At 43.3% G+C, this 27,933-nt stretch overlaps 1 protein-coding gene and 1 long non-coding RNA gene across 3 annotated transcripts; one reads left to right on the top strand and one right to left on the bottom strand.

The window, feature by feature from the left end:
* Nucleotides 1-466: 466 nt before the first annotated feature.
* On the top strand, nt 467-27,540 carry Polb (DNA polymerase beta). Of its 2 annotated transcripts, XM_075986322.1 has the most exons (15): nt 497-666; nt 851-908; nt 5,115-5,181; nt 9,321-9,395; nt 10,200-10,258; nt 12,044-12,093; nt 14,599-14,650; nt 16,112-16,166; nt 16,247-16,319; nt 16,643-16,713; nt 16,814-16,900; nt 24,591-24,655; nt 25,511-25,650; nt 27,245-27,369; nt 27,402-27,540. In XM_075986322.1, the coding sequence occupies exons 1-14, from the start codon at nt 606-608 to the stop codon at nt 27,337-27,339; spliced, it is 1,008 nt and encodes a 335-aa protein (XP_075842437.1). In that variant the 5' UTR covers nt 497-605; the 3' UTR covers nt 27,340-27,369; nt 27,402-27,540. The 2 variants fall into 2 exon arrangements, with proteins under 2 accessions (XP_075842438.1, XP_075842437.1); XM_075986323.1 differs by having other exon boundaries at nt 467-666; nt 27,245-27,540.
* On the bottom strand, nt 12,641-22,033 carry LOC142857666 (uncharacterized). Its single transcript, XR_012911843.1, has 3 exons — nt 21,977-22,033; nt 17,714-17,777; nt 12,641-12,694 (listed from the first exon to the last, which is right to left on the bottom strand). It is a non-coding gene; the product is annotated as an uncharacterized LOC142857666 (long non-coding RNA).
* Nucleotides 27,541-27,933: the final 393 nt, after the last annotated feature.

Here is a 27,933-nt window from a genome sequence, read left to right as displayed (position 1 = left end):
CATGAAGTACACTTACAAATATAGCGCAGGTGTTATATTTCAATTCTAGCAAATTGTAAGGTTTTCGCATATAAGCTGTGTGGTATGAGGGCTCCTTGCTGATCATCCAGGTCAGACACTTCCTGTAACTTTAGCTCCTCCCACAAAAGGCATGGGTATTTAATAAGACAAAACACATCTCCAGTCATTGGTTGACCAAGTTTTGGTTGGTATATTTCATTCCCTGTTTTACCCGGTGCCCAAGAGCACAGAGCAGCTCTTGGATCCTGACAGTCGACCTGGTGCTGGCAGCCCTCACATAAAGTACAGGCCATGCCTTCCCCGGCTGTTGCCCACAGCAGCCAACGTCCACCGCCTTCTGCACCTCGGGCTCTAGAGCGGACCGCTCTCCTACCCGGAGGGCAGATTTGATCTCAAGTTAACCCACTAAAGGGGTAACTCTGACCTCCCCACTCCCCGCCGCCGCCGCCGCCGGACTCCCTGCTTCTGCCCCGGCGCCGCTAAGCCCCGCCCCGCCCCGCCTGGCGCGTGACGTCACCGCGCTGCGCACTGTCAGGAGCCGCCATTGTCCCACCGGTGGCTCCCAGGTGCGGGTTCCCGGCGCCATGAGCAAACGCAAGGCGCCGCAGGAGACCCTCAACGGCGGCATCACAGACATGCTCGTGGGTGAGTCCCGGGCCGCCCTCCGGTGCCTCTCCTCAGCCGGGCCTCGCTGCTGTTTCCCTGGTCGCAGCCGCAGCGTCTGTGCCGGCCACGTCCGTCCCGGGAGGAACCCACCCACACCCCCTTCCCGGGACCGCCGTTCCCGGCTGTGCGCCTGTTTACTCGAGCTCTTTGTTGTCTTTTTCAGAACTCGCAAACTTTGAGAAGAACGTGAGCCAGGCAATCCACAAGTACAACGCGTACAGGTACGTTGTAAGCTGGCGCTCCTGGCTGAGATAGTCTTTTAGCAGGGATGGGGTGACGGGTGTCCAGGGGACTTTTGGACGATCAGAGGGAGGTTTTAAAAAACAAAAAACCGAGTGGCACTTTACTTAACATGTACAGAATTTTGGCTGAGCCTTATAGAGTTTACTCTGATACGTATATTCTCACTTTTATCTTGAATGACTGGAAATACAACGTGGCTTTAAAACAATGAACAGCAGCAGATGAGCTCTGTCTTATGAAATAGATGTGGCCGGCACTCGGGAGGCAGAGGCAGTCGGATCTATAAATTCGAGGCCATTTTGGGCTGCAGAGCAAGTTCCAGAACAGCCAGGGCTACACGGGAAAACACTGTCTCAAGCAAAACAAAACAAAAAAAGAAATAGCTGTGGTTCAAGAAATCACGTTTGTTCTGTTTGGACTATGACTGATCCTGTCACCTTCTGAAAACCATTGCCATCCCCACAGACCTCAGCAGGCACCCTCTGAAGTACCTAGCCTGTATCCCCAGTCACCTACTTCTCCGAAGTCAGCTACTTAGCCTATAAACATGCCCAAAGCCCTCGGCTTTCAAAACAAACCATTCTCATTTTCCCAAGCTAGCTCTTACCGCCTTACAATTAGTGTGCGTTAGTAGTCTATCCCATGCCTGAATTTACTCAGGAGTCATTCTTTATTAGTATTATATCTGCTATTCATTTTACTTTTGAGATTATTATTACATCATTTCCTCTTTCCTTTTCTCCCTCCAAACCCTTCCATAGATAACCTTGATCTCTTTAAAATTCATGGCCTCCTTTTTTATTAATAATTGTTATAACTGTACATATTTGTATATATATATATATTTCTAAATACATAAATATAACCTATTCAGTCCATATAATGTTATTTGTAGGTATGGTTTCAGGGCTGACCATTTGGTCTTAGATAACCGATTAGTGTACTCTTCTCTGGGGAAGACTATTGCTCTGCTCTCAGCGCTCCTTCATGTCCTGTGTAGGGCTGAGGTCTTGACCACATTGGCGTGTGTCTATTATTTTCATCCTTGTTCAGCTCATGTTTAGTCATGTTAGTGAGACTTTATGGGTGTAGCACCTGATATTATTACGCGACAAATCTCATAGCAAACTTCCTGATCCTCCTGCTCTCCCAATCTCTCCATTTCCTCTTCCACAACGTTCCCTGAGCCTGGGGTTTAGGAATTGTTTTGTAGAGGAATCCATTAGGACTTGGCTCCATGGCTCTGCAGTTTGATTGGTTGTGGTTTTTTCTAATGGCCTCTGTCTATTGCAAAGAGAGGGGAAAGACTACACTTAGCTCTGGGTATAAGGATGAACATTTGGAATATAGTTAGGGATTATGCTGCTTTAGGAAAGAGGTGGTTATAGGTTCTTCGCTAGCCGTGGGTAGTTGACTATGTTTCCAGTACCAGGCATGGTTTCCCTCTTGATGAGTGACTCTTCTGTACAATTGAGAGCTGCTGGTTAGCACTAAGAAGTGTGTGTCTCTGCTGCACCCTTAGGGTTATCCTGCCATGCAGGTTGTCATCGTGGTTCATAGGTGTCGTAGCTGTGTGGGACTGTTGGTTACCTCTCTTCTTTGGGAGCTTGCCTGGTTGCCTTTTGAGACCAGGAAAGCTAGTCTTCAGAGAAGGGACATTCACGTTAGTTCCAGCTCAGAGGCCTGTTTCTGAAGTGCATGGTGTCTTCAGGAATAGGGACTTTCCTTCTACCTCTGGGGTGCCACCAAAGGCAATAGCCTGTATGTTTTGGGGAGTCTCTAAGACAGCCCTGGCCAAAAACTCAAAAGAGGGCTTTTTGTGCCTGGCCTTAGATTTTTGTTAGGTGTGTTTCGGCGCTTGGAGGGGGCATTGTCTGCCCAGATTTTAAACTATGTGTGTATATTGATGCAGACTTACATTTATTATAGGCTTTTTTTTTTGGAAAATGTTAATAATATGATTCCTTATGGCACTTTCAGACATGCATACTGTTATTTTATCCTTCTTCTGTATTTATCTCTCCTCACTCCCTAATTATAGCCCCACCTTTTTCTCTCACTTTCAGACATGCATACTGTCATTTTATCCTTCTTCTGTATTTATCTCTCCTCACTCCCTAATTATAGCCCCACCTTTTTCTCTCACTCCTCACCCTGTCATCACTTACACCTTGCTATTCTTCTTATTGCTCCCCCAAAGCCTCTACCCTACCTGGTTTGCAGTTACTCCCGGGTATGCACTCACATCTGAAGATTTGGAGCTAGGAGCCTCCAGTGAGAAGAAGAACACGTGATATTTATCTTTCTGGGTCTGGGTTACTCAGTATGACCTTTCCTAGTTATATCCATTTACTTGCAAAGTTAGTGCTTTCATTTTTATTTTATTTTGCTGTTGTTTGTTTTGTTATTGTTGTTTTAGGCAGGGTCTTTCTATATACCTTTGACTTTGCTGAAACTCATTCTGTAGACCAGACTAGCCCCAAACTCACAGAGATCCTATTGTGTCTACCTCCCAAGTGCTAGGATTAAAGGTGTATGCCACCACATCCAGCTAATTTTTTTATAGCTGAATAGTATTCTACATTTTCATTATTTGTTGACTGAAGAACATTTAGGTTGCTTCCGTTCCCTTGCTGTTGTAAATAGAGCAGCAGTGAAATGACTGAGCAAGTGTTCTTTGGCGTGTACCGAGGAGTGGTGTAGCTGGGTCATATGGTAGGTTCCTTTTTAGCTTCTTGAGAAATTTCCAGGTTACTTCCCTGAGTGGCTACACCAGTTTGCAGTTCCACCAACATGAACGAGGTTCCTGTCTCCCCTCACTTTCTCCAGCATTTGTTGTTGGTTGTTTCATTGACCTTTGCCGTTCTGACTGGGTTAAGATGAAATTTCAAAGTTGTTTTGATTTTCGTTTTCCTAATTGCTCGAGATGATGAACATTTTTGAGATATTTCTTAGCCATTTTTATATTTGTTTGAGCTCTCTGTTCAGATCCCTAGCCCATTTTTTGAATAACTCTGGTTTGGTTTTGTTATTGTTGTTCATTAGGTTGGTTTTCATTATTATTTGTTTTTTTGAGTTCCTTGTATTAATCCTCTGTCAGGTGTATAGTTGGCAAAGATTCTCTCCCATTCAATGGCTTCCTTTCCACCTGACTGTTTCTTTAGCTGCACAGAAGTTTTAGTTTTATCAAGTCCCTTTGTCAGCTGTTGGCCTTCATTCTTGGTCAAATGGATTCTTACTCAGAAATTCCTTTCCTACACGTTTATCATGGAGGGGGCTGCCTATGTTTTCTTCTAGAAGTTTTAGGGTTTCCGACTTCAGGTTTAGGCCTTTGCTCTATTTGGAGTTAGTTTTATTCAGGGTGATAGTTGCGCATCTGTTTTCCTTCTGCTGCTTGTGGACGTCCAGCTTTCCCAGCAGCACTGGTGGAGGATGCTTTCTGAATCTGTACCATATGAAGGATGCTGATTCAAAGCTTGCACCACCTTCTGGAGAGCCTCCAGGCTGCTGCCGTCTAATTGGTGCTGTAACCGTGTCTTCAAATCACCACTCTGTCTTGCTATCAGGCCAGCTGCCTCAGGGTGGTAGGGTGCACGGTAAGACCAGTGGATTCCGTGAATGTGGGCCCACTGTCACACTTGGTCTGGTCAGAAGCAATGCTGTGTGGAACACTGTGATGGTGGACAAAGCATGTAAGCGCATGGATGGTAGTTTTGGCAGAAGCATTGCGTTCGGGAAAGGCAAATCCGTAAACTTAACAAGTATCTACTCCAGTAAGGCGAAGTGTTGTCCTTTCCATGGAAGAAGTGGTCCAGTGTAGTCAGCCTGCCACCAGGTCTGTGGCAGATCATTTAGGAAATGGTGCCGTATCTGGGGCTCAGTGTTGGTCTCTGCTGTTGGCACACCTGACACCTAGCAGCTGTAGCCAGGTCAGCCGTGGCAGTCCATGTTGTCGAGCCCATGCATAGCCTCCATCTTCTCACCAATTTCCAGTCAGGCTCTTTCCAAGTCTTTGAACATCCAGTGATCCAGTTTTAAGTTTTTACATAGTGGAAAACCAGCTATATTTGCTTTTTTAAAAAATGTGGGTATTTGTGTGTTTATTTCAGTTAAGAAAAAAATTAAGTGCTGGATTTTCAATCATTTTTCTTTTTTTTCCCCCTCCCCTCCTTTTTTTTGTATAGAAAAGCAGCATCTGTTATAGCAAAGTACCCACACAAAATCAAGAGTGGAGCAGAAGCTAAGAAATTGGTAAGCTTAATGAGTATGTAGTTGAAGAGTTCATACGTGTAAACATTTGATATGTTTTCATAAAATGAACTCACCTCTCTGCAGTGCCTTTGACCACCACAGACCAATTTCACTGCTCCTGGTTTCTTAGAATAGTTTTAATACTTTCCAAGCTCAAATACTTTTATTTGGAAAGAAGACATTATGCAGTCTGTTTCCTTTCTATACTTTGCCATATACACTCATTCTCAAGCTGAAACTCACCTTAAATGTGAGTCCTTCAGACGACCATGGTCACAGGGAATGCTGTTAGTCTAGTTCTAGGGGTCCCTCAGCCATCCTGTGATTCCCAGGAATTTGTGTGGGTTAGTACTCTCTAGTAGAACTCACCAGCCAGCCTACACCCTGTATTAGGGTAGCACTGTTCTCTAATTTCTGTGAGGCCAGAAGTGTCATGGTTCCTAGAGAGCCACATGTCATGGTGATTTGTGATCTCATGGGGAATATCCGGGGTATCTGCCTGTTGATGTTCTTTCTCATTTTAGCCTCCCGAAGTAAGCTGCAGTTCCTTACATTTAAGGACCATATCTGACTTCCCTTTTGTTGATGAGGCCAAACTGACATGATCTTTGAATGGTTCGGGTACTGAGAGCGTTGCTTCTCCCCATCGTTTATTTATGTTTCACAAAAGCCCTCTGGACTTGAACTTCTACCATGTGGTTGTCCTTGACGTTCTCACAAGAGCCTTGGGATTATGAACCATATCTGTCCTTATATTTTCATTGTTTGGTATTACAGTAAATCTGGTACTCTTATAGTTGAATGAGAAACTTCACATCAATCACGTGTCACATCTTAACCTTGAATTTGTTACTCAGTAACAATGCTCCAGTGTATGGGTTTTAAATCCTTTGTGCTATAAGTTGATCTTTTCTAAATATACAGTAAGCAACCACATTTTAAATGCACTGGACTTTAATTCTTGTTCTGTGTCTCTGTTTTGACGTAAATCTAAACAGTTGTTCCTATTTCCATTTGTCCTTTTATCACCACTGTCAAGCCTTTTAGATCATTGTTGCAAAGAACCCAGTGATTTTTATAATGATTCTTGAAAGCCTGATATAGGTCATCCCAATCTGAATATAGCCTCCAAAGCAATAAAAATAATCTAAAACTTTTATGGCTGAACTTCACATTAAAAATACTATTATTTTTTTATGATTTTATCTAACAATCTCAGACCAGTCTGCTGTCTGGCTCCTGTGGATGCTTCTGAATAATTCTAGAAATCTGAGATTTCCAAAATCTCAGTTGTTTGCCTTTTTTTCTGTTATGTTAGGTATAGAAATAGCCAGGGTCTGAATTGCTGGTGGCCAGTATGCTACTGAGTAAAATTATTCATTACTATCTGTAAACAGTTTATCTTTTTATTGCCCAATTTAAAAAATGAGAAGCCTGAGTAATTTCTTATATCTGATCTTCCTAAATCTTTTGTACACTTCTTGGTAAGTGTTCCTTTCCAAAGTTAAATATGTTCTCAGTAGTTTTTGAGGCTTTTATAAATTATCGAATAAATACAGAACATAAAAAGGTGAATGTGGGGGCAGATGTTATGGCACATGCCTTTAATCCCAGCACACAGGACACAAGTGCAGGCCAGTCTTAATAAACCCAAGACCAGTTCGGTCTACATAGTGAGTTCCAGGTCAGTCAGAACTCGGTAGTAAATCCTGACTTTTTGGGGGGGGAGGGGGATGGGGAAGAAAGCAAGAAACTGAGTCATGTCATATTTTTGTGCATACTGGAGGTTTAAATAGGGCTGGCCAGATGGATCAGTAGATAAAGGCACTTTCTGCCAAGCCTGCTGAACCTGGATTTAGTCCTTGGGACCATGTAGTAGAAGGAAAGAAGGGACTCTAGCAGTTTGCCCTCTGACCTCTATGTGCACATTGTGGCGTGCACCAATAATCACAAAACTTCGGTAATTTAGATTGAGACAAGATGCGATGTTGTGCCTGTCAGATTACCAAGTGTGATATGACATGTGGACAGAAATGGTTACTGCTTAAGTTACAGTCTTTCTGATGCATCATTCGACAGAGTTTGTATATCTTTTCCCCCTGTTTTTGAGACCAAGATCTCATTATGTAGCTTTGGCTGGCCTGGAACTCCCACAGATCCCCTGCTTCAGCCTTGGCAGAACTGGCATTAAAGGTGGCTCTATGAAATGTGTATATTTTGACCCAGGATTTTCACTTCAAAGACTTGGTCCTCATGGAGCTAATAAATAACAAGAATTCACTAGTTCTTAACCTTGAGCAAGTACATGCATAAGCACTGGGGAAATGCAGTAAAAAGACGGGATCATTATTCTTTCATGGTTTACATTTGAGATGACTGCCATCTAGTATGGCAACCATGGGCCTCCTCTAGCCATTGAATTCTTGAAATGCGGTTACTGTAGCTGAAGAACACAAAGTCTCAAGTACAGTTAAGTTGTCGTGTGACTAGTGTAATACTGGCAAGACCTCGTGGATGTGTCAGTCTGGTAGTGGTTCTCACTGGGGGTGTCCTAGAGTAGTAGCCTCAGTGCTCTGTGGCAACGTAGAAGTGCAAGTTGCTGGTCTTTCTACCTACCTAAGACATAGCAAATCAGAAACTCTAGGGTGAGACTTGGTATTCTGTGTTTTAAGAGTGTATTTGCTTTTTTGTTGTTGGTGGTGATGGTTTTTCAAGATAGGGTTTCTCTGAAGCTCTGGCTGTCCTGAAACACTCTCTGTAGACCAGGCTGACTCTGATTGGCCTCCCTCAGCCTAAGTGCTGGGGTTGAAGGTATATACCACCACTATCCAGCTTTTATTTTTTTTTAATTAAAAAGAAAATTTTGTTATGTGTATATGTGTGTGGTTATGTGGGTTTATGTGCCCCATGTGCATACAGGAGCCTATGGAGGCCAGAAGAGGACATAGGAGTCCCTGGAACTGAAGTTACAGTTGTGAGCCACTCTGTAGGTGCTGGGAACTGAACCCGATCTTCTGCAACAGCAATCAGTGCCCTGAGATGTTGAACCTTTTCTCTAGTCGCAGTATATCTACTTTGTCTTAGCACACTTAAACAGATTGATTTTACCAATAAATACTGCGGTTTTGTGGCTGCATATTAGTTCATTTTATGAATTTACTTAACAAATATCCTACTTGTGAACCTTAGATTGGTTTTCAAATATTTGACAAAATTATAATGGTACCATGGACAACCCTGTTCTAAGAGAGTCTCAGTTTAACTGAGACTATTTATTTAAATAGTACAAGCGAATGTTCGAGGATGTGTGTACAGGTGATTGGTTTTTTCCCCACTTAATTTTCAGGGCCATGAGATTACTAAGCAATCTTAACACTGTGTGTAACTTTATTTTCACATTTCCCTCTTTGTTTTTTTTTTAGTTAAAAATTGTTTGCATTAATTTATTTGGTGTGTGTGTGTGTGTGTGTGTGTGTGTGTGTGTGTGTGTGTGTGTGAATATGTGTGTGCAGTGGTGCACGTGCAACTTGTTCCTTTCTTCCACCATGTGGGTCATCAGGCTTGGCAACAAGTGCCCTTACCCACAGAGCCATCTTGCCAGTCCTGTTTTCTCAGTTCTCCATAATAAAAGTAGGGTACTTGTGTGTACTGGGAGCACATCCAGGTCCTCTCATGAGCCAGGCAACCACTTTCCCCCCGACCTGCATTTCCAGCTCACAAAAGTTAATTCTGTGTAAACAAGAGTCATTTAAAGTTATTTACTAGGGCTGGAGAGATGGCTCAGCAGTTAAGAGCATTGCCTCCTCTTACAAAGGTTCTGAGTTCAATTCCCATCAACCACATGGTGGCTCACAACCATCTGTAATGAGGTCTGGTGCCCTCTTCTGGCCAGCAGGCATACATGCAGACAGAATATTGTATACATAATAAATAAATATATAAAGTTATTTACTAGTCTTTCTCTGTTGCTCTTTTAAGCATTTTATTCTGGGGAATTTCTTCCCAGTGCTTGCTTGTCCGTATTTTCTGCTTCAAAACTTGTCCAATAAACCCTTGCTTCTTACTCCTCAGTGTTATCTTTTAGTGATTTGGTAGATGTTATATTTATATGACTTCTTTATTTTTAATTTTCTGTATAGCCGGGAGTAGGAACAAAAATTGCTGAAAAGATCGATGAATTTTTGGCAACTGGAAAATTGCGTAAACTTGAAAAGGTAACATTTTAATTTAATTCTTTGTTTGATCACAGTATCCTCCCTTATGGCACAGAGCAGAATAATTGACGTAATTCACCTTAGTGAGACCCAGAAGCAAAAGTGATAATTGGCGTTAAACATCCTGTTTTAAAAATGCAAATGTTGCTTCTGTAACACTCCGTGGGCAGGATTGGTGGAGTATGTGTGTGGCAGGCTGAGGCAAGGAAGGTGTCTTGATATTACGAGTTTGAGACCAGCATGGTAAGACTGTCTCGAAAGACAAAAGAACCTCTTCTCCCATTGCCCTATGTGGCCCTTGAGAGACTGTCTAGTAGAGTTGCCTCTCATTGTACCATTCAAAGTGATATGTCTTGATGAAAAAAGCATTGTCATTCATTTATTTAGTCTGTGCCTGAACTCTTCTGAGCATTTTAATGGTTTTTGTTTGTTTTTAGGATATAATTTTTGGTCTTTTGTGACTAGTCCTTTTTAAAGTATTAGAAAATTGAAAACTGAAAGGGCAGTGGGTATTAAATGTTCATACTACAAAAGTAACTACACAAGGTGATCATTTGTAGTTCAGTAGATCTTATCATCCTACAACATATGCGTAAAACCAAAACCAAATACTGTGCGTATTGAATAAATTAGAGATGAGATGTCTTTACTACGCCGTTATCGCCCACAAGCTACTCAGGTCACGTGTGTTTTCTGCAAATGCAATGATTTGTGCTTTGCTTTTTGCATCTTGGTGTATTTCCAATAAGATCACTTCAGTTCACAGAGCATTCCTAAGTCAGTAATAGATTGTTTTTCTTAAAGATTCGTCAGGATGATACGAGTTCGTCCATCAATTTCCTGACTCGCGTTACTGGCATTGGGTAAGAACTCTTTCCTAAGCAGTCAGAGCTGTAGCTCAGTCTTACTATGATGTCACCCAACTAAAGTACATGCTTCTTCCTTCAGAACTTGCACTTCTCCACCTACCTTCGGGCCTTTGCCCGTTCAGTTCGTCCTTGCATAGTGTGGGGATCTGCAGCTGGTCCTCAAGCTGCTGTTCTGTTAGCCCACCCGGGGCAGGTGGTGTTGCCACCTTCCTGAACCAGCCTGGTTCCCAGACAGTGCTTTCTTCCCCCAAAACCCAGCACTTGCTTCTGCGTCTTTTTATTGTAGACTGTGTCTGCTGCATGTTTATCTTAAGGATTTCTTCACAGCCCTTCTTAAAATTTGGGCTAATAAATTTTTTATCTTAATATTAATTTGGGGCTAGCAACAAAGAGAACTTCTTGAACACTGGACACATGAAAATTTAGCATGGAATATTAGGCCTATGGCACTTCTTCTGTCATCCTTATGAATCAAGACATTCCTTCAGCTGTATAATTGCCTCATTAACTGACCTTTATTCAGGTTTTAAACATAATAACTGAAAATCAGCATGACTCCTCAGAGATCCGAGGCTACTTTAAAAATGTCTATTTGAAGGTAGTTTAGGGAACATTTGGTATATTATTTTCTTTTTCAGGAAAGAAAAATGAAACACACATAGGAAGTAAGCAGCTTTTGCATAGCCAGAGTTAAAAACTATGTCTTCTGGCTCCTTGCTCAGTTTTTCCTTCTTTGTCACAGTGCCTCCTAACGTCAGTGTTAGTTTCTGCACCACATGTACTATGTTTGCTGAGTCTCCCAGACCAGTGTGCTTGATATGTGTGTGTGCACACGCGCACGTTTCTCCTTTTCTTTTCTCTTACTTTATAATACCAAAAATTGACACAGTGTAAGGGGGTTGGGAGATATAGGTGTTGTTCCTGTTGCCACTGCCAGCTAAATAGTTTACCACAACACATCACTTTATTGTTGAGCCCAGTTATTGTGGTGATAATCTATAAACTTAAAGTAGGTTTTATGACTGGCTTTTCCTCGTTTCTCATAGCTATTCATTGTGCTCACAGGAAGACCCAAACTTACCACCATGGCTTATGGAGTGCTATCGCAGGTGACCCCTGTGTAGTGGATGGTGGTAATCTATATCATCCTCTCATTCGGCTGTACTAATCTCCTTCTTGAGCAAGCCAAGCTCATGCTTATCTGTGGGGCTCTCATGAATTGTTTCTCCATCTGAATTCTTTTCCTTTTGGTCTCCCAAACAGCCGGCTTTTTGTCATCCATATATCAGCTCAGAATCTCAGAGTCTGGACTTCCTAGCCAGTCTACATTGAGATGCTGCTGCTCTGTCATGTCATGCTGTGTTCATCTGCCTGACATTTTTCTTGTTTATGTTTATATCTGTTGTTTCTCTCTACCTGATGGCATACGAGTGGGTAAATGCCAACGCTGTTATTTGTCTTGTTTATGCAGTGTTTCCAGCAGTGTGTGTGGGACTCAGTTGAGTTAATGAGTGTTCAGGGGCCCACATATCTGTGCATGAACATTATGATAGCTAGCTGCTTAGGTGTCTTTTTATGTTCAAGTTCATGCTTGTCCGTCAGTTGACATAAGACTCAAAAGTCTTTGGGTAAGATGAACATTAGCAAAGAAACCGTGCAGTGTTTAGCAAGTCTTGTTTATCTTAATAATAGCTCTGTACCTGACAATAAAAGGCATAATTGATTATCATAAAGACCTTGAGTTTCACTTGATTCTGAGACGGTGTTTTGCTGTTGTAGGCCATCTGCTGCAAGGAAGTTTGTAGATGAAGGAATTAAAACATTAGAAGGTAAGTATCACACACATCACTAATTCCAATTTCAATCTCCAACAAGGTCACCTTGAAAGTCCCATTCTCAGTAAACAAATGCAGATAAAGGAATTGGTCATCACTGCACAGTAGAGAGCAGAGCTAGGGTGACATCCACCTTCCAGGCCTCGACTTTTTTAGGTTTGCGACAAAAATCTGAGACAATCAGGAAGTTGCTTTGTGCTGTACGAGCTGGAAAATGAGCTCTAAAGCCGTATCTGTTTTGAATCGGCAAATATAATAGCAAGCCAAAGAAAAATGATAAGTAGCAGATAGATAAAACATTATCCAATCCCGACTTAGCACGTGTAGCCCAAATCAACTGGAGAAGCCCCTTTAAGGCAACCAGGTGAAGTCCCCAGTAGAGAGAGTCCTGAAGAGAACAGTGTCTCGTGCGGAGTCGTATGAGTAAAAGAACAAATCTAGCAAGCAACAAATGACATTATCAGATTGGTGCCTCACATTAGCCACAGAATCCACTGAAGAAGTTGAAGCAGTCAGTTGGAATTCCTGGGGGAGCTTTCTGCATGGATGAGCTTCCCATGGCTGAACCTCCAGCTTCTCTCTCCCACTGCAGGTGCTTTTATATCAGGGATAAAGAACAGTGACCTGTGTTAGCAGCGATCTGCTTATCAGGGCTGTGTTCTTACTCTCAGGCTGTTTTGCCCCTTGTCACAGAGTTCAGAGGGCCTTGAAGGACTCTTTGAGGTGCATGTGCTTCGGTCTGAAATGGAGGGACCAGGGGAAGGGGAAGCATCCCTGCTTTGAAAGTTAGCTTCTTGGTAAACTCAAACAGCACATGATAGACTGCTCAGCTGAAAGACAACTGAGTAGAGATTATTTGACAATTTTTAGAAGTTCTAAATTGCTTGCTTCTAAACTGTTTAAACAGTGACATCTTAGACTAAAAGCTAGATTTTATATGTTGACAGTGTTTCTTTTAGAGATGCATAGTGCTGTTGGAGAAATGTTTGCTGACAATTTAGTACATTTTTCTAACCTAGTGTAAGCACCCTTTAAATGTAACTTATCTCCTTGTGCTTTCCCGAGAGTACCTGTGGATCCATTAGCACACCCTTAGCACAGGATGAAATATTGGTGTGAGTTTGGCGACTTTTAAGCTACGCAGATAGGTTAGGTGGACAGAGTTTGGAAACTGATGGAGGTTTGAATGCCACTCCCAATACATCATTGCAGTGAGTGAGCTTAGTTCTTCAGTTTCTGGACTATGTGGTAGGTGTTTCTGACTCATAGGTTCGATATCGTAACAAGGTAAGGCTCTTAGAGTGTTTGGTGAGTAGTAAACACTTTAAGGATGGTAACATACTTGTGGGAACTTTATATTAGCGATACTACTTGTGAGCCAAATAGTCAGAAAATAAACTGCCTGTATGTCTCAGGAGGATTTTGTACTTTTTTGCTTGTAACATAAACTGTTTATCAATCAGTGAGATGATTGTTCAAAAGGGTCTAGAATCTCCTAGTTTTTATATTGTATAATTTACATGTGTAATATAATGGTGACTGTGTAACAGACTTGTAATCTTTCCATTTCATGTCAGATGTATTTGGGAGTGTTTTCTCTGGGAGGTAGTGTATGTTCGTGTGTCATAAATATGCATATTCTCCATTTCTTCATAGGGAACTTATATATCTATCAGTATCCTGGTGATTAAACAAATTATATTTGAAGCTTTTTCTTTAACAAGAGCTGCTATTACATTCAAGCCATTCACATTAATATTACAGCATTTGCAGAGTAAAAGATAAAGATGATGCCCCCTCCCCATTAGGCATTTTAGCACGTCTTCACAAATTCATCTCAAAGCAAGCTGAACAAGGCAGCCAGCACTTTTAAGAAGACTGAGTGTAGACCGGACATGGTGGCGTACACCTTTAAACCTAACACTTGGAAAGGCAGAGGCAGACTGATCTCTGAGTTCGAGTCTAGCCAGGACTACATAATGAGACTCAGTCTCAAGAAAAAAAATGTAGTCAACCTTAAGAAACTGTGGTTACTGTTGCTGCTATAGACAGTATAGTAAGCGATGTTAGATCTGTTTACCGTGTTTTAACTATAACCATTAAGATTGCCTCTTATCCCTTGTTTGCTTTCATCAATTTCAAGTTGAAATTTTGATGTATTACATAAAAATGATCTTAAAACCAGATGTTTGCAGCATTGATTTGAAAAGTGTTTTCACTAGTTCTCAGTGTCTGCAGGGTTTAGTTCTCAATGTCCGTGGGGTTTAGTTTTCAGTGTCCATGGGGTTTAGTTTTCAGTGTCTGTGGGGCTTAGTTCTCAGTGTCCGTGAGGCTTAGTTCTCAGTATCCGTGGGGTTTAGTTCTCAGTGTCTGTGGGGTTTTTCCATCATGTTTTGAAAACCATTTCAATATCTTTTTCTTCAGCATAGTTCTTTGTAGAAAAGGTATCTTTTCTAAAATGTATTCAAACTAAGCACCTCAACTTTATCTTCTATTCAGATCTCAGGAAAAATGAAGATAAATTGAACCATCATCAACGAATCGGGCTAAAGTAAGATAGCTAATTCTGATGCTTGAGTTGTAAAAGCTTTCAGAGACATTCTCCTTTACTTTTTGAGATTATAAGATAGTAGCATTTCTCCATTTCCTTTCCTCCCTCCTTCACACAGACCTCGCCTTGCTCTCTTTGGAATTCCTGGCCTCTTTCTTCAACAGTTGTTACATATTCGTTTGTAGACATTCTGTTGTATGCCATAAAAAAGTGTCAACCATTTTTCTATTCAGAAATGCTAAAATTTTATTGCAGAGTCTTGTAAAGTTTTTGCTTATGTTCATATATTTTATTATTACATTCTAGCTTTTTTTTTAACTTTGAGAATTCCTTTCATTCTCTCAACTTTAATTGGGGAGCAGTTTCCTATTAAATACGGAGAACTGAGATCTGAGTACATCAGATAGCCTGTGGGTGTTCACTTCCTGTTTACATCATGCAAAGCCGGGTCTAGGGAAAAAACTGTCAAGTGGTGAGGTGTGGTCCTCTGTGTGTGGGGGGGGGGGAGTGAGACGTGGTTTCACCCTGCACTCCTTTCGTGGCCCAGGCTGGTCTCAGACTTGGGATTCCCTTGCCTCAGACTACCCAGACCTGAGATACTGCACCCAGCTCAGGGAGCTCTTCAGGAGCTTACTCCCAGTCTGAGAAGGACATGAGGCATGTACAGTTTACATGAGTATAAGAAAGATTTCAAATATGAATGACAGTGTAGTATGTCAGCATCGTAGTGGTTTTGTGTAGCAGGTGTCACTTACAGTGTTGGTATACTAGCACTGTGTGTGTGTGTATCTGGTGTTATATAATCTTGATTTGTTCCAAATTGCATTTTTTCCTGTTTATGCCTTGCGATTCCTTGCATTTGTGTAGTCTAAGGAGAACCTGAGAGTTAGGGGGATTTTTGAGGTACCCAGAACTATTCTGGACACTTGCACAATCATTCTTAGGCATATGTGTAGCCACTATTTCATGCTAAGATATCATCCTATTGGCCTTCCTGAGATACAGTTTATATGTTATGCAGTAAACTGTGTAAAATACACAGTTGGATAACCTTTAATATATTTACAGGATTGTGCAACCACTATTCCAGTCAGTTTTAGGACATCTTTCTTATCCTAAAGGACCCTAGTATGTTCTTCCCCATTTGACCCTCACACACTTCTCTCCAAGCTCAGGAACCAGGAGTCTTTCTACCTCTACAACTTCTCCTGTTCCGGGTGGTCCACACATCCTTCATGACTGGCTTATTCACTCAGCATCTTATTTTCTTAGGTTCATCTATGTTGTGGGGTACTATTTAAAATACAAAAATTTTGAAAACTATTGGTATAACTTTCAACTGATGTATAAAAATCAAAATTACGGGGAGGGAGAGAGGACTGCTTCTATGCTTATATGGGGCAATTTTTAAAGAGATTAAAATTATACAGAAATCTCTCTCCACTTGCTCTGTCTTCCTAGATATTTTGAGGACTTTGAAAAAAGAATTCCTCGTGAAGAGATGCTGCAGATGCAAGTACGGCTCCTTGTGTGTTCTCCATTAGCGTGTGGGTGCCTGTTGGTTTGGGAGCACTGACCTAGCTTTTCTTCTGTTAGGATATTGTACTTGGCGAAGTTAAAAGAGTGGATCCCGAATACATTGCTACAGTCTGTGGCAGTTTCAGACGAGGTAACATACTTCACAGTCTTGAGTTATTCGTGACTTGATAGTAAAGTCACTAGTATATGTGACAATGTGAATTAAAAATATGTAATTTGTGTCACTTCATGGACTAAAACCCATAGTATTAGTTAAGTCTGCTTATTCATGAGTGGAAATATGTAAAACTATTGTTTATCCCGTATCCTGTTGTTTCTGTCAGTACACCTGAGTAGACAGGAGTTACAGCGTAGTAGAAGGTTACCCTGTTGGAAGTAAGGCGTGTGTATGTGTATCTTCTATTTCATTCTAGCTTGGCCTAGTTAGTAGGTCTTTGTTCTTTGTTATCATAGGGGCAGAGTCCAGTGGAGACATGGATGTTCTTCTGACCCACCCAAACTTCACCTCAGAGTCAAGCAAACAGGTACCTCAGAATGTCTAAGCAGATGTGATCCATCTTACAATGAGGGAGTTTTCTTGTTGTAACAGTATTCTTTTTTTATTTCTTGACTGTAACTATACAGCCGAAGCTGTTACATCGTGTTGTGGAGCAGTTACAGAAAGTCCATTTCATTACAGACACTCTGTCAAAGGGTGAAACAAAGTTCATGGTAAGTGTTTAAATATATCTGTGACTTGTAGTTTTCTGTTACCATCACAGATAGCTACAGGGTGTGGAGGTGCAAGCCTCTAATTCTAGCAAGCAGGAGGCAGAGGCAGGAAGATACCTGTGAGTTTGAGGCCAGCCTGGTCTACATAGAAAGCTCCAGGACAGCCAGGGCTCCATACATAGAGAGATGCTGCCTCAAAACAAGAACATAAAACAAATAGCATAACTCTGAGAGCTTGGTAAAAGTAATATCAGGATTTTTCTTGTACACTCTTTGTCAATAATTTGAATCTTCAAAATAAATATAATGCAGAATTTGCTCTTTAAAAATATTCATGATGACTGGCATGCAGTACTTTCTTAAAATAGTAAGTGTTTTCATATTCTCTGAAGATTTTTGAGAGAGGCTAGAATTGCCTGATTAGTAATCTGTTCTAGCAATTGGGGGAGAAGAGGAATCCAGGTTTATCATAGGACACACTGGAGAAGAACCATGCGCAAGGAGCAAGTAGCGGGGTCGCTGGGAGAGATAGTTCTAAGATCCACTATGCTGAGCTGTCAAAATTCTGTGAACTTTGGATAGAGATGTTTACTCAGCACTCAGGTTGAGGCAGGATGATTGCCATGAGTTCAAGTCCTACATAGGCTACATAGTGAATTATAGGCTACAGCAGGCTACAATGTGAGACCTTATTAGAAAAAAAAAGCAAGCTATAGCAAATATATTGGAAACAGATGTATCTCTATGAATAAGAAAACAGGAACGCTAATGGAAATCTAGGTCCAATATTCTTGCTGTGTTTTTTTGACTTACCTTTATGCTGTTTACTTCGTGTGGTCTCTTTTTCTCCGTGCTGCATTTTTCCCATGTCACATGACTAAAGGGAAAGCATTCCTTTTGAGCTCGAACATTCTAAACTTTGTAAGAGCCTCGACACTTGGATGGGACAGGGATGTTAGCTGAAGCATTGCTTAGTTACATAGTTTAGGTGGGATAAAAATTGAAACACTGTATGTAGACAAGATGGTGGCTGCACAAGTTGTAAAGTCCCCAGGGCTAAGAACTTTTTGCTATGTATATTTAACCACAACACAGTGATGTCATTAACTATGGTGATTTTAATGGACTATGACCATGTATTGCTTAAGTTAGCCACAGTATTTTCTAAAGAACTTTGAGAAATATATTAAAACGTGCTTGTCAGTTAACTATAAACTACTTGAAAACAAGGGTCTTAAATGTGTCAGATTTTGAGAACTTCCTGTGTCCAGAAGTATATGCACATGTGAGCTGGCATTGAGAGTAGGGTTTGGGGGCCAGTCACTTGTACATACCTAAGTACAGCAGTCAAAGGTGCTTGCTCTGAAAGCCTATGACCTGAGTTTGATTCCTGGAATTCATGTAAAGGTGTAAGGAGAGCCGGCTCCCAAAAGTTCTCCTCTGGCTTCCATACTCCCACCGGTGTGCTTGTACACACACACACACCACAATAAATAAAACAGTTTAAAGTAAATAGAAATAGGGTTTCATAAGGATCATTCTCTAAATCTTTAGTTTGATTTTCAACCAGAATGAGGGTGTATGTAATTTACATTAAGAAACATTTAAAACATAAAAACATGTCTTCCAGATATGACATATAACATACATGAACTCACAGAGAATGTGACAGCACACACGATATCTGCACAGATTCAGACCATACAAATCCCAGCACGGAGAAGGGGATGTGGATAGGCACAATGCCCCACCCCCAGTAGAGGAGCTCTTTGCTGGGAAAGGGAATCTCACTGGACAACTCGACCACACTGCAAGACAGACCCCAGTCCCAGATGGACCCCATGGTTTTGGTTTTATGTGTGTATGTGAATATTTTGTTTTGCTATTTTTGGTCTTACTGATAAATGGTTGTTTTTTTTTCTGTTTTGATTTTTGTTTCTTTGATTTTCCTTTTATTTTTTTCTTTGAGAGAAAATGAAATTGGTGAGTAAGGACATAGGGAGAATCTGGAAGGTGCTGATTAAGAATTTTTTATGAAGTTGTAAATTGTCATTATAGGCCAGGGCATTTTCTGCTGTTTCTATGGCCTTTGTCTCTTCTTCCATATATGTCTGTGACAGATACCTAGGTACGGCAGTGTTCAGAGTTAGTAAACAGGGATTAAGGTATATGGTGTATATATTCTCGGGAAGTGGTGGATGTGGAGGCCAAAGGTCACTGTTGGGTGCTTCCTTCAATTGACTTCAGCTTATTTTCTGAGACAGAGACTCTCTCTGACTCTGGACTCAGAGGTTGGTATAGACTGGGTGCTCGATTAGCAAATCCATGGGTCCTCTTACCTTTGCCTCCCTAGTGCTGAGGTTATAAGGGTGCACTTCCCCTGCCATGGTACTAGACGCAAACCCAAGTCCTGCTGCTTTTATTGCAACCATTCTGCTTACTGTGTGTCTCTGCAGATCCCTTAGCTTTTTCTTTATCATATATTAACTACAGTAATGAGATTTATTATAACATTTCTATGCATATGTGTAAGATGTTAATGACATTCTCGTGTATGTGTGTGATATATTTTGATCATATCATTCCTTGTTACCCTTGGCTGTCCCCATGTCTACTCAACGATCTCCTTCTCCTTCCAACCAGTCCTCCTCTGCTTGCACATCTTCCCATATTGCTGTTGTTTGCTGGCCCAGTTCCTGGAGCATGAGTAGAGACTGTACATGCATGGGCCAATTAGCAGTGCCTAAACCACTAAGAGAGGAAGGAGACTACCTGTCACCACCATGAACACTGTGTAGATCCCTAGGAGAGGCTGAACCTCCGAGGCGTCTCTCCTTTGGCACCCTTTAACTGCCTATTAGTCCTCAGAGGTATGGCCTCATGAGCCTGTCCTCCCTCTACAACAGAATGGGGATGGGACTACTCTTGTGCAGGGATACTTAGGGCTACAGAGAGTTCAGGAGTGCAGTGCCCTGTCCTGCCTGGAAATGGCATTCCCACCCTTCCTCCTGTCTGCTTTCTGCCAGTTCCCTTCAGGAACACCTTCAGGGTGTGATATAGATGTCCCATTTAGGACTGATCACGATAGCTGCTCTTTCTCCTGCCATAGCTGCCACCTGCTGCAGAGGGCTTCTCTGCCCCATATCGAACGCAGCCCTGGTGCTTAGAGGTGAATACTTAAGCACAGGAGCCAACCCAACAGGACCCGTGTCCTCTCCAAGCATGGCATCTGACCAGGTTTCTAGTGCCAGATGTGATGTTCCTCATATGGGCTAGCCTCATATCCAATTTAAAAAGCCATTGATTATCCCTAAGATAGTCATGCTATTGTTTCGCAAGCCAGTAGTAGCACTCACAGACCACAGCCAAGTAAGACATTTCTCCCTACAGCAGCCTGCGTAGCACCACCAGCTCTTTAAGAAGGGGGATCACAGACTCCTTTCTGGTTTGATGGCTGGAACCATTTATCAGGATCAGCCTCGCCGGTTTATTACCACAATCATAGCAGCCTAATGGCCAGGAATTGAGAAGCTTTAAGCCTTTTTATGCCCCAGACTTTAAAAGGCTATTGAGGCGTTTGTAGAAAGTTGTTGGAGTCCATTGTAGCAAGAGTAGCTGTTTGTTAGCCTCCTGTCTTAGTTAGGGTTTCTATTGCTGCATTGAAACACTGTGACCAAAAGGCAAGTTGGGGAGGAAAGGGTTTATTTGGCTTCCACTCCACATCACTGTTGATGACTGAAGGCAGTCAGGACAGGACCTCAAACAGGGTAGGATAGGTACTGAATCTTAGGAATGTGCTGAGAGCTCCTCACATGGAAGAGGAGGAGGCAGGGGAGAAGGAAGAGTAATGGGGTGGGGTTGTGAAGACAGTTTCTCAGTGGAAGGATGGCTGGGCCTAGAGAAGCCAGAGGTTGAGCGGGAACTGGAGTGTGTATGACGGGAAGGTCATTAAGGATGTCATCTGAGGGCTAAGTGTGGGGAGATGGACGCTGCTGTAGGAGGACCTAGAAAGGTACATGTGATGTCTTTTCACAGCCGTCAATGTTTGGATGTAGATCTTGGAGTCCATTCCTCTGACTGTAGGATGCAGGAGCTCACTGTGCCGTGAGGTAGCCAGAGCTCTTGACCTGGGGTGGTTGTAAGAGACTGCTTTCGTTACAAAGGGGAAAAAAAGGTTTTTTGGTTTTGTTTGTTTTTTAATTGTGAGGATCAAATTGAAAAGATCACTGAGGAGACATCAGTGAGTCAGGGAGTAGAAGTGTGACACACTCACAAGGGCAGTGTGTCCCAGAAGGTGCCCCTTGGAGGAACAGACCTGCTGTTGTCAGGAGTGACACCCAGTCTCACTGCCTTGACTCAGTGGATGCTCTAGCACGGATGTCCCCAAGACTAGAGTCCATGTGACTCTCGGGTAAACTTAGTCTCATTCTAGAATCAAAGCTGACCAGTTGGTCAGAAAAAGTTTTACAAATCAAAACTGTCTGTGTGTTTGTTAGAAGGGACTTAATTTTCCTGAAGAAAGCAAAAACTTGACTACTTTTAGGTCTCTCAGATCAGGAATTCTGTCTAGGAGGGGAGGAGCAGGCACAGAGACTGGGAACACTCACAGATGTGTAGTCTAGGAGGGGAGGAGCAGGCACGGAGACTGGGAACACTCACAGATGTGTAGTCTAGGAGGGGAGGAGCAGGCACAGAGACTGGGAACACTCACAGATATGTAGTCTAGGAGGGGAGGAGCAGGCACAGAGACTGGGAACACTCACAGATGTGTAGTCTAGGAGGGGAGGAGCAGGCACAGAGACTGGGAACACTCACAGATGTGTAGTGTAGGAGGGGAGGAGCAGGCACAGAGACTGGGAACACTCACAGATGTGTAGTCTTAGGAGGGGAGGAGCAGGCACGGAGACTGGGAACATTCACAGATGTGTAGTGTAGGAGGGGAGGAGCAGGCACGGAGACTGGGAACACTCACAGATGTGTAGTGTAGGAGGGGAGGAGCAGGCACGGAGACTGGGAACACTCACAGATGTGTAGTGTAGGAGGGGAGGAGCAGGCACGGAGACTGGGAACACTCACAGATGTGTAGTCTTGGGTGTGCCACTGCTGCTGCTTGTACCACACATTGAGAGTGAGATGGCTCACAGAAGGGAGAAAAATGGTCTTTTACCCATGTAGACTACCGTGGGATGACCGCCTTTTTCCGTTGCCTTCAGGTCCCCTACCAGAGTATAGCCTTGGCCAGAGTCCTTCATTTCCAGACAAGTAAGGCTTCCCATGAGAGCCTGACAGGAACTCCCTAGCTTGTACTTTGCCGAGTCACAGCCCAGAGGCCTTTGGATCTCACTGAAGAGGCTTCTCAGCCAGATCCTGTCAGTTGTCAGTGGTCCAGGCGGCTGGCCACAGCACCAGAGTGAAGACGAGCCAAAGAGGAAAGGGTGACATCAGGGCCACCAAAATGTCACGCTGGGTACTGTAGTGACCAGCCCGAGTTATGGAGGTAAACATGTTTACGAGTCCGGGACAGTTTGTTTCCATTCAAGTGACAGTACGAGATATCTTGACTTCTCTGAGAACATAAAAGGGTTTATTTTAGACACTTGGCATGAAACCAAAATCTATGCAGTCTAAGAATTTTACAGCAACACAGGAATTCTTCAACATTAGCACATCAGAAAATAAAACTAGCTTTGAGGAAAAGAACAAAGGCAGTTGAAACCCATTTCTACAACAGACGACAAGCCTGTGAATCCAGGCACCCTTAGCTGCCATTGAGTACCTCGTGATAATCCAGCTGGAAACTTGCTGATGCCAGGGAAGGTATGTTTCGTATTATGAAGATGAGTGTGTTTCATTAAGCTTCCAGCTAGAAGAACAGCTAAAGAAAATACCCACTTTAGATCAGACTTTTCTGTCTTGCGAGTGAGACAGCATGGCTTTTAGTAACACAAGCTTGTACGTTAGATCCCGTGTTGTTCTTAGAATGTGACAGGAGGTACTTGTAATTGGACATACAGTGGTTTGGGGCTGGAGAGATGGCTCAGCACTGTTCTTCCAGAGGACCTGAGTTCAATTCCCAGCACCTATATTAGGTGGCTCACAGTTTACCTATGACTCCAACTCCACGGGGCCCAGCACCTCTTGCCTCTCTGTACATGTACACAAACACAAAAATATCTTTTGTTAATTTTAAAGTGATATAGTGAAGTGTGTAGCACATTTACATATGCTTTTGTTATTGTACAGTACAGATATTTTACCCATTTTTTGGAAAAGGAAAAGATGATAAAACTTAACTCAGGGACCATGGAGAGATGGCTTAGAGGTCAAGAGCACTGGCTGCTCTTCCAGAGGTCCTGAGTTCAATTCCCAGTAACCACATATTGATGGTTCACAGTCATCTAAAATGAGATCTGATGCCCTCTTCTGGCATGCATGCAGGCAGAATTTAAAATAGAAATAGATCTTTAAAAAGCTGTAAAAGTATAATGAAAACTCAAGTGTAGAGAAGAAAGATGATCAATCTTGTCTTTCAATCTTTATTGTTTTTGTTTTGTCTCTAAGATTTCTCCAAACTCTTCTATATCATATTTAAACTTTCCTTGATTGTTTGTCACCTGTAATATTCTGCCTGTTCACGAATCAGATAATCTTGCTGTCCCTGAATATTACTGGCAGCTTTCTCAGTATGTTTGCCTTGTGCATGATCTTTATGTTATTGAGGTTACTTTTTCATGGTTGTTTTAGTCTCCGTCCTCAGGCCTGGTGCTTTCCTTGACTAATCTCTAGTTTAGAACCCACAAAGGCCAGATCCTAGAAGCAGCATCCTTGTCTGCCCCCGTGTGGTTCGTTAGTTAGGAGTACAGCGAGAAGGTGAAGGTCATACATCCTGTCCCCAGCACAGCATGTCAGGAACATGGCTTTCTACAGTGTTGGAATTCACTGACTAATAATAATGTTTACAGACTACACAGAGACTCCTCACAGACTGCGGTTTACCACACAGTTGTGATTCCCCAGCTGGTTAGATAAGATGTTAGCAAAGCTGGCTGGAGAGTTGCTGGAAGCATGCAGGACTGAGTAGTCACGGGGTCAGGCAGAGCTGCAGAAGCACCAGGACACCCAAGGCAAGGTTCAGGACTAGGTCTGAACGGTCAGGTGAACACACGGAAGACACTGGGCATAAGACACTGGGCATGCCCTGCCTATCCATCCTTTAACACATGCCCAGTAGAGACACAAGTCCCTAGGACTCTGGACTGCACAGTGTTCAATGTCCCTTTTAAATAGGGGCTTCAGGTTGATTAAGTTGCAGACCTGGTTTAAATAATCCAGGTGCCTGTGTGTTTTCACCTGCAGGAGTTACTGCTCTGTCCTCGCGGGTGGTGCTGGGCAGGTGGGTGGTCTCTCTGCACAGCGGGCTACAGTTGTGCCACCTCTGCATTTGTATCAGAATGGAGCCAAATGCTGCTGTAACACAGAGTCACCCTGGGCAAGGCGGCCAAAAGCCACACACAGTGTAGAGCAGTGCAGCGATGCACAGGACGCGCCCTGGTCTCCATCCAGAGCCTAGACCTGTTGCTACGATGAAAGTGCGCAGAAGCCTCGCACAGCCGCTTCACCATTAACCTTTGATGAGAAATAAGCCTGAAGTGTGTACGCCATCTAAACATTGTTTAAAATATCCATGTAGGGTGTGTGCCAGCTTCCCAGTAAAGATGATGAAAAGGAATATCCACACAGAAGAATTGATATCAGGTATGATTCAAATTGTGTTTGCTGAATCCTTTCCACTCCTGTCCTTGAGGCTGCAGACATGTGGGGATGATAAATTCTATGAATACGGAGTTGGCTGAACTGCGTATAGAAGGCGAATGTCCCCAGATGTCAGTTTCTCCAGATTTGCCCCTTAGTAGAGCAGCAGCCATAGCTGCCGTGGTCTGCCGTGTTGCAGTAAGTGGGGCACCTTTTCATTTGTGCACACCTGCATTCCTTACTGCGTGTGTAGCTGGAGCTTGGAGGCAAAAGCCTGGGCTCTGGCAGCCCGGACTTGCCTGTCCTCATACGTCAGATAAAGACAAGAATTGGTAAGAAGCTCGGAGAGATGGGTTCCATGTGTCCGCACTGGGAAGGACAAATAACAGCTGTTGACATCCCCGACTTAAGAGGGAAGAATTAGAGCAGGGCTAAGGGAGGTGAGACCCAACACTGTCTGCTCTGGTCCTGCAAACTGGTCCCTGTGTTCTTGAGAGATGGTCACTTCGTGAGTGCAGCCTCAGCCTCACGAGTAATTGCCCTTGACAGAAGGATGACCTGCACTATTTGAGGGTCCCCCATTCTGGAACCCCAAGTGACCCAGGAGGTTAGGGGAAGGTTAGGGGCAATGGTGAAAGTAAAGCAGAAAGTATAAGACGAAGGCTAACCCGCTTTAGTTGTGAGTAGTGAGTGTTGTTAACAAAAGCAGCAGCTGGTAGCAGCTGAGTGACCAGTTGCAACCTAACGACCTGCTTTTCCTAGGATATGAGACCACGTAGACTTTAGTATTCTGATTTTAGAAAACCTTGGCTAAACTTGAAATATGTGGTTAAAAAAGGGGGTTTTTTTGTCCCTAAGGTTGATCCCCAAAGATCAGTATTACTGTGGTGTTCTCTACTTCACTGGGAGCGACATCTTTAATAAGAATATGAGAGCGCACGCCCTAGAGAAGGGTTTCACAATCAATGAGTACACCATCCGCCCCCTGGGGGTCACTGGTGAGTATCCTGACTGCCTCAGCAGAGGAAGTGCTTTCCAGAGGTGCTCAGCTTGGTTTAGCTTTGGTATGTGGCCTTGGGTCAGCCTGGGCTACTCAGCAAGTCTGAGGGCAGCCTAGGCTACATGAGCCCCCTCTCAAAAACTAGGCATTTTAATATAATAAAGTTTCTTAGAAGACTTTTTAATGATTCTGCCATTTAATTGTAGCTCTTTTATGTTAATCCCACAGGAAATAAAAGCTATCTTTAGGGCCTCAATTGATGGTGCACAAGGCAAAAGTGATTTCCAGCTCTGTGAGAATAGACATAGCTTGACTGGTACAGTGCCTGCCTGCACACCCGAGGCCCTGTTTGACCCGTCCCAGCTCCTTAGGATGCTCATTGAAAGATCGTATGATGGAAGAGGTTCTGTTTGGCTGTGTCTGAGACTTGTGAAGAGCTTGGGTGTCCTTTCTTTCAGTGTCACTGACAACTGGTGCCTGAGACCGTGGCAGCGACAGAGCATGTTCTTAGCATGTAATAAGGACCAGGTGCCATCCCCACCACCCCCACCTTCACGGGGAAGAATAAAACAAAAAAATTACAAAATAATTCCTGGGTAATTATTCTCACTTCATGCTTTAAGATTTAAAGAATAAGGTGAGATGGCCCAGCAGGTAGCCCTCCCACAGCGGATTTGATTCCTGGGACCTATGTGGTAGAAGGAGAATTGATCCCTGAAATCTTTTATCTTCCGTGTGTACTTCCTGTGGCTTGCACATACCACATGTAGACATACGCATGTTTACACGGCACACAAAAATCAATCGAGATCTTGTTTAACATTTCACAGCCTGCTGTGTAGTTTACTGGTAGTGTCAACTGGGAGAATGAAGCTTTGCCATTTTGTCCTTAGTGTTGCATGAGGCAGGACTTCTGTCTTACGAAGACTGGAGCATGCTTTTCAAATATAAACATGCATACGGTTCACTTGGGTCCTCATTAAACGTGGCTTCTAATTTCATGGGCACTCAGGCATCTGAATTCCATTCTGCAGCCCAGGCTGACCTAGTCATGTACCGCCACACCCGACTTCTTTTTTTTTTTTTTTTTTTTTTTTTTTTTTGGTTTTTCAAGACAGGGTTTCTCTGTGGTTTTGGAGCCTGTCCTGGAACTAGCTCTTGTAGACCAGGCTGGTCTCGAACTCACAGAGATCCACCTGCCTCTGCCTCCCGAGTGCTGGGATTAAAGGCGTGCGCCACCACCGCCCAGCCACACCCGACTTCTAAGTGATGTCCTAGCAGCTAGCTCAAGAGCCACGGTCTGGGTTGCAGAAAAACTCAAGAATAGTTTATGATGGGTACAATAGAGATCCAGCAAAAAAAGAATCATGAACTAGGGCAGCTTTCCTGGCCACAGTTGGGGTACCCAGGGTCTGTTATACTGGTAACATGTGGCAAAACACGCATGCAGGCTTCTATCAGAAAGTGGAGGCAGGCAGGCAGGATCTTCTTCCAAGTGGCTAACTTCCTTTCCCCTGTGTTGGAAAGGGAACCTGATCGCAATCTGTGGTAATTAACTTCCCAAACTACTTCTTTTCTCTCTCTACTTGCAGGAGTTGCTGGGGAGCCCCTTCCAGTGGACAGTGAGCAGGACATTTTTGATTACATCCAGTGGAGCTACCGGGAGCCCAAGGATAGAAGCGAATGAGGCCAGCCCCCCACCTCCCCACCCTCCCACCTCCCCAGCTCCCCACCTCCCCACCCTCCCACCCTGGCTTTTCCCACTAGGAGTCCTAATTTATTTCTTAACCTTTGCTATGTAAGGGTTTTGGTGTTTTTAAGTGATCGCTTCTTCTCCAGGCTTACCATGTACTGTAGTCAATAAAGCTCTTGAACTATTGAATACTTATTTTCTTAGTAGGTGTACTTAATTTTCTGTGGCGTTTATGAGCACAGTTCACCATGGGTTTAGCAGAGACAAGTACGAGCTGGAGTGAGAGAAAGGTTAATGGGGATTTCATTTCTGCCCTGCATTGCAGCCCTGTCCTCCTCTTACTGTCTCCTGTTTACCAGTCACTTGGCTCTCCCAGGGGTGCCCCGGACGCTGGTTCAGTGTTCTCTAGGAACTAGGGACTGCCAGGAGTGATGGCACTCGGGAGGCAGAGATGGGCAGGCTTCTGAGTTCAAAACCAGTCTACTCTACAGAGTGAGTTCCAGGACACCCACCAGAGCTGCATAGTGAGACCCTGTCTAAAGATAGAAAAGGGCTGGAGAGATGGCTCAGCGGTTAAGAGCATTGCCT

Source organism: Microtus pennsylvanicus, chromosome 9 (genome assembly GCF_037038515.1).
Source record: "Microtus pennsylvanicus isolate mMicPen1 chromosome 9, mMicPen1.hap1, whole genome shotgun sequence".
Lineage (NCBI taxonomy): Eukaryota > Metazoa > Chordata > Mammalia > Rodentia > Cricetidae > Microtus > Microtus pennsylvanicus.
This window is presented reverse-complemented; position numbering and strand designations above follow the sequence as displayed.

What these genes read in the sequence shown, in the direction of transcription:
- Polb (XM_075986323.1), top strand. Translation starts at nt 606, where the DNA reads ATGAGCAAACGCAAGGCGCCGCAGGAGACCCTCAACGGCGGCATCACA. An exon ending in CCTCAGAGTCAAGCAAACAG is followed by an intron (nt 16,714 to 16,813) that starts GTACCTCAGAAT and finishes GTAACTATACAG; the next exon opens with CCGAAGCTGTTACATCGTGT. An exon ending in CCGCCCCCTGGGGGTCACTG is followed by an intron (nt 25,651 to 27,244) that starts GTGAGTATCCTG and finishes CTCTACTTGCAG; the next exon opens with GAGTTGCTGGGGAGCCCCTT.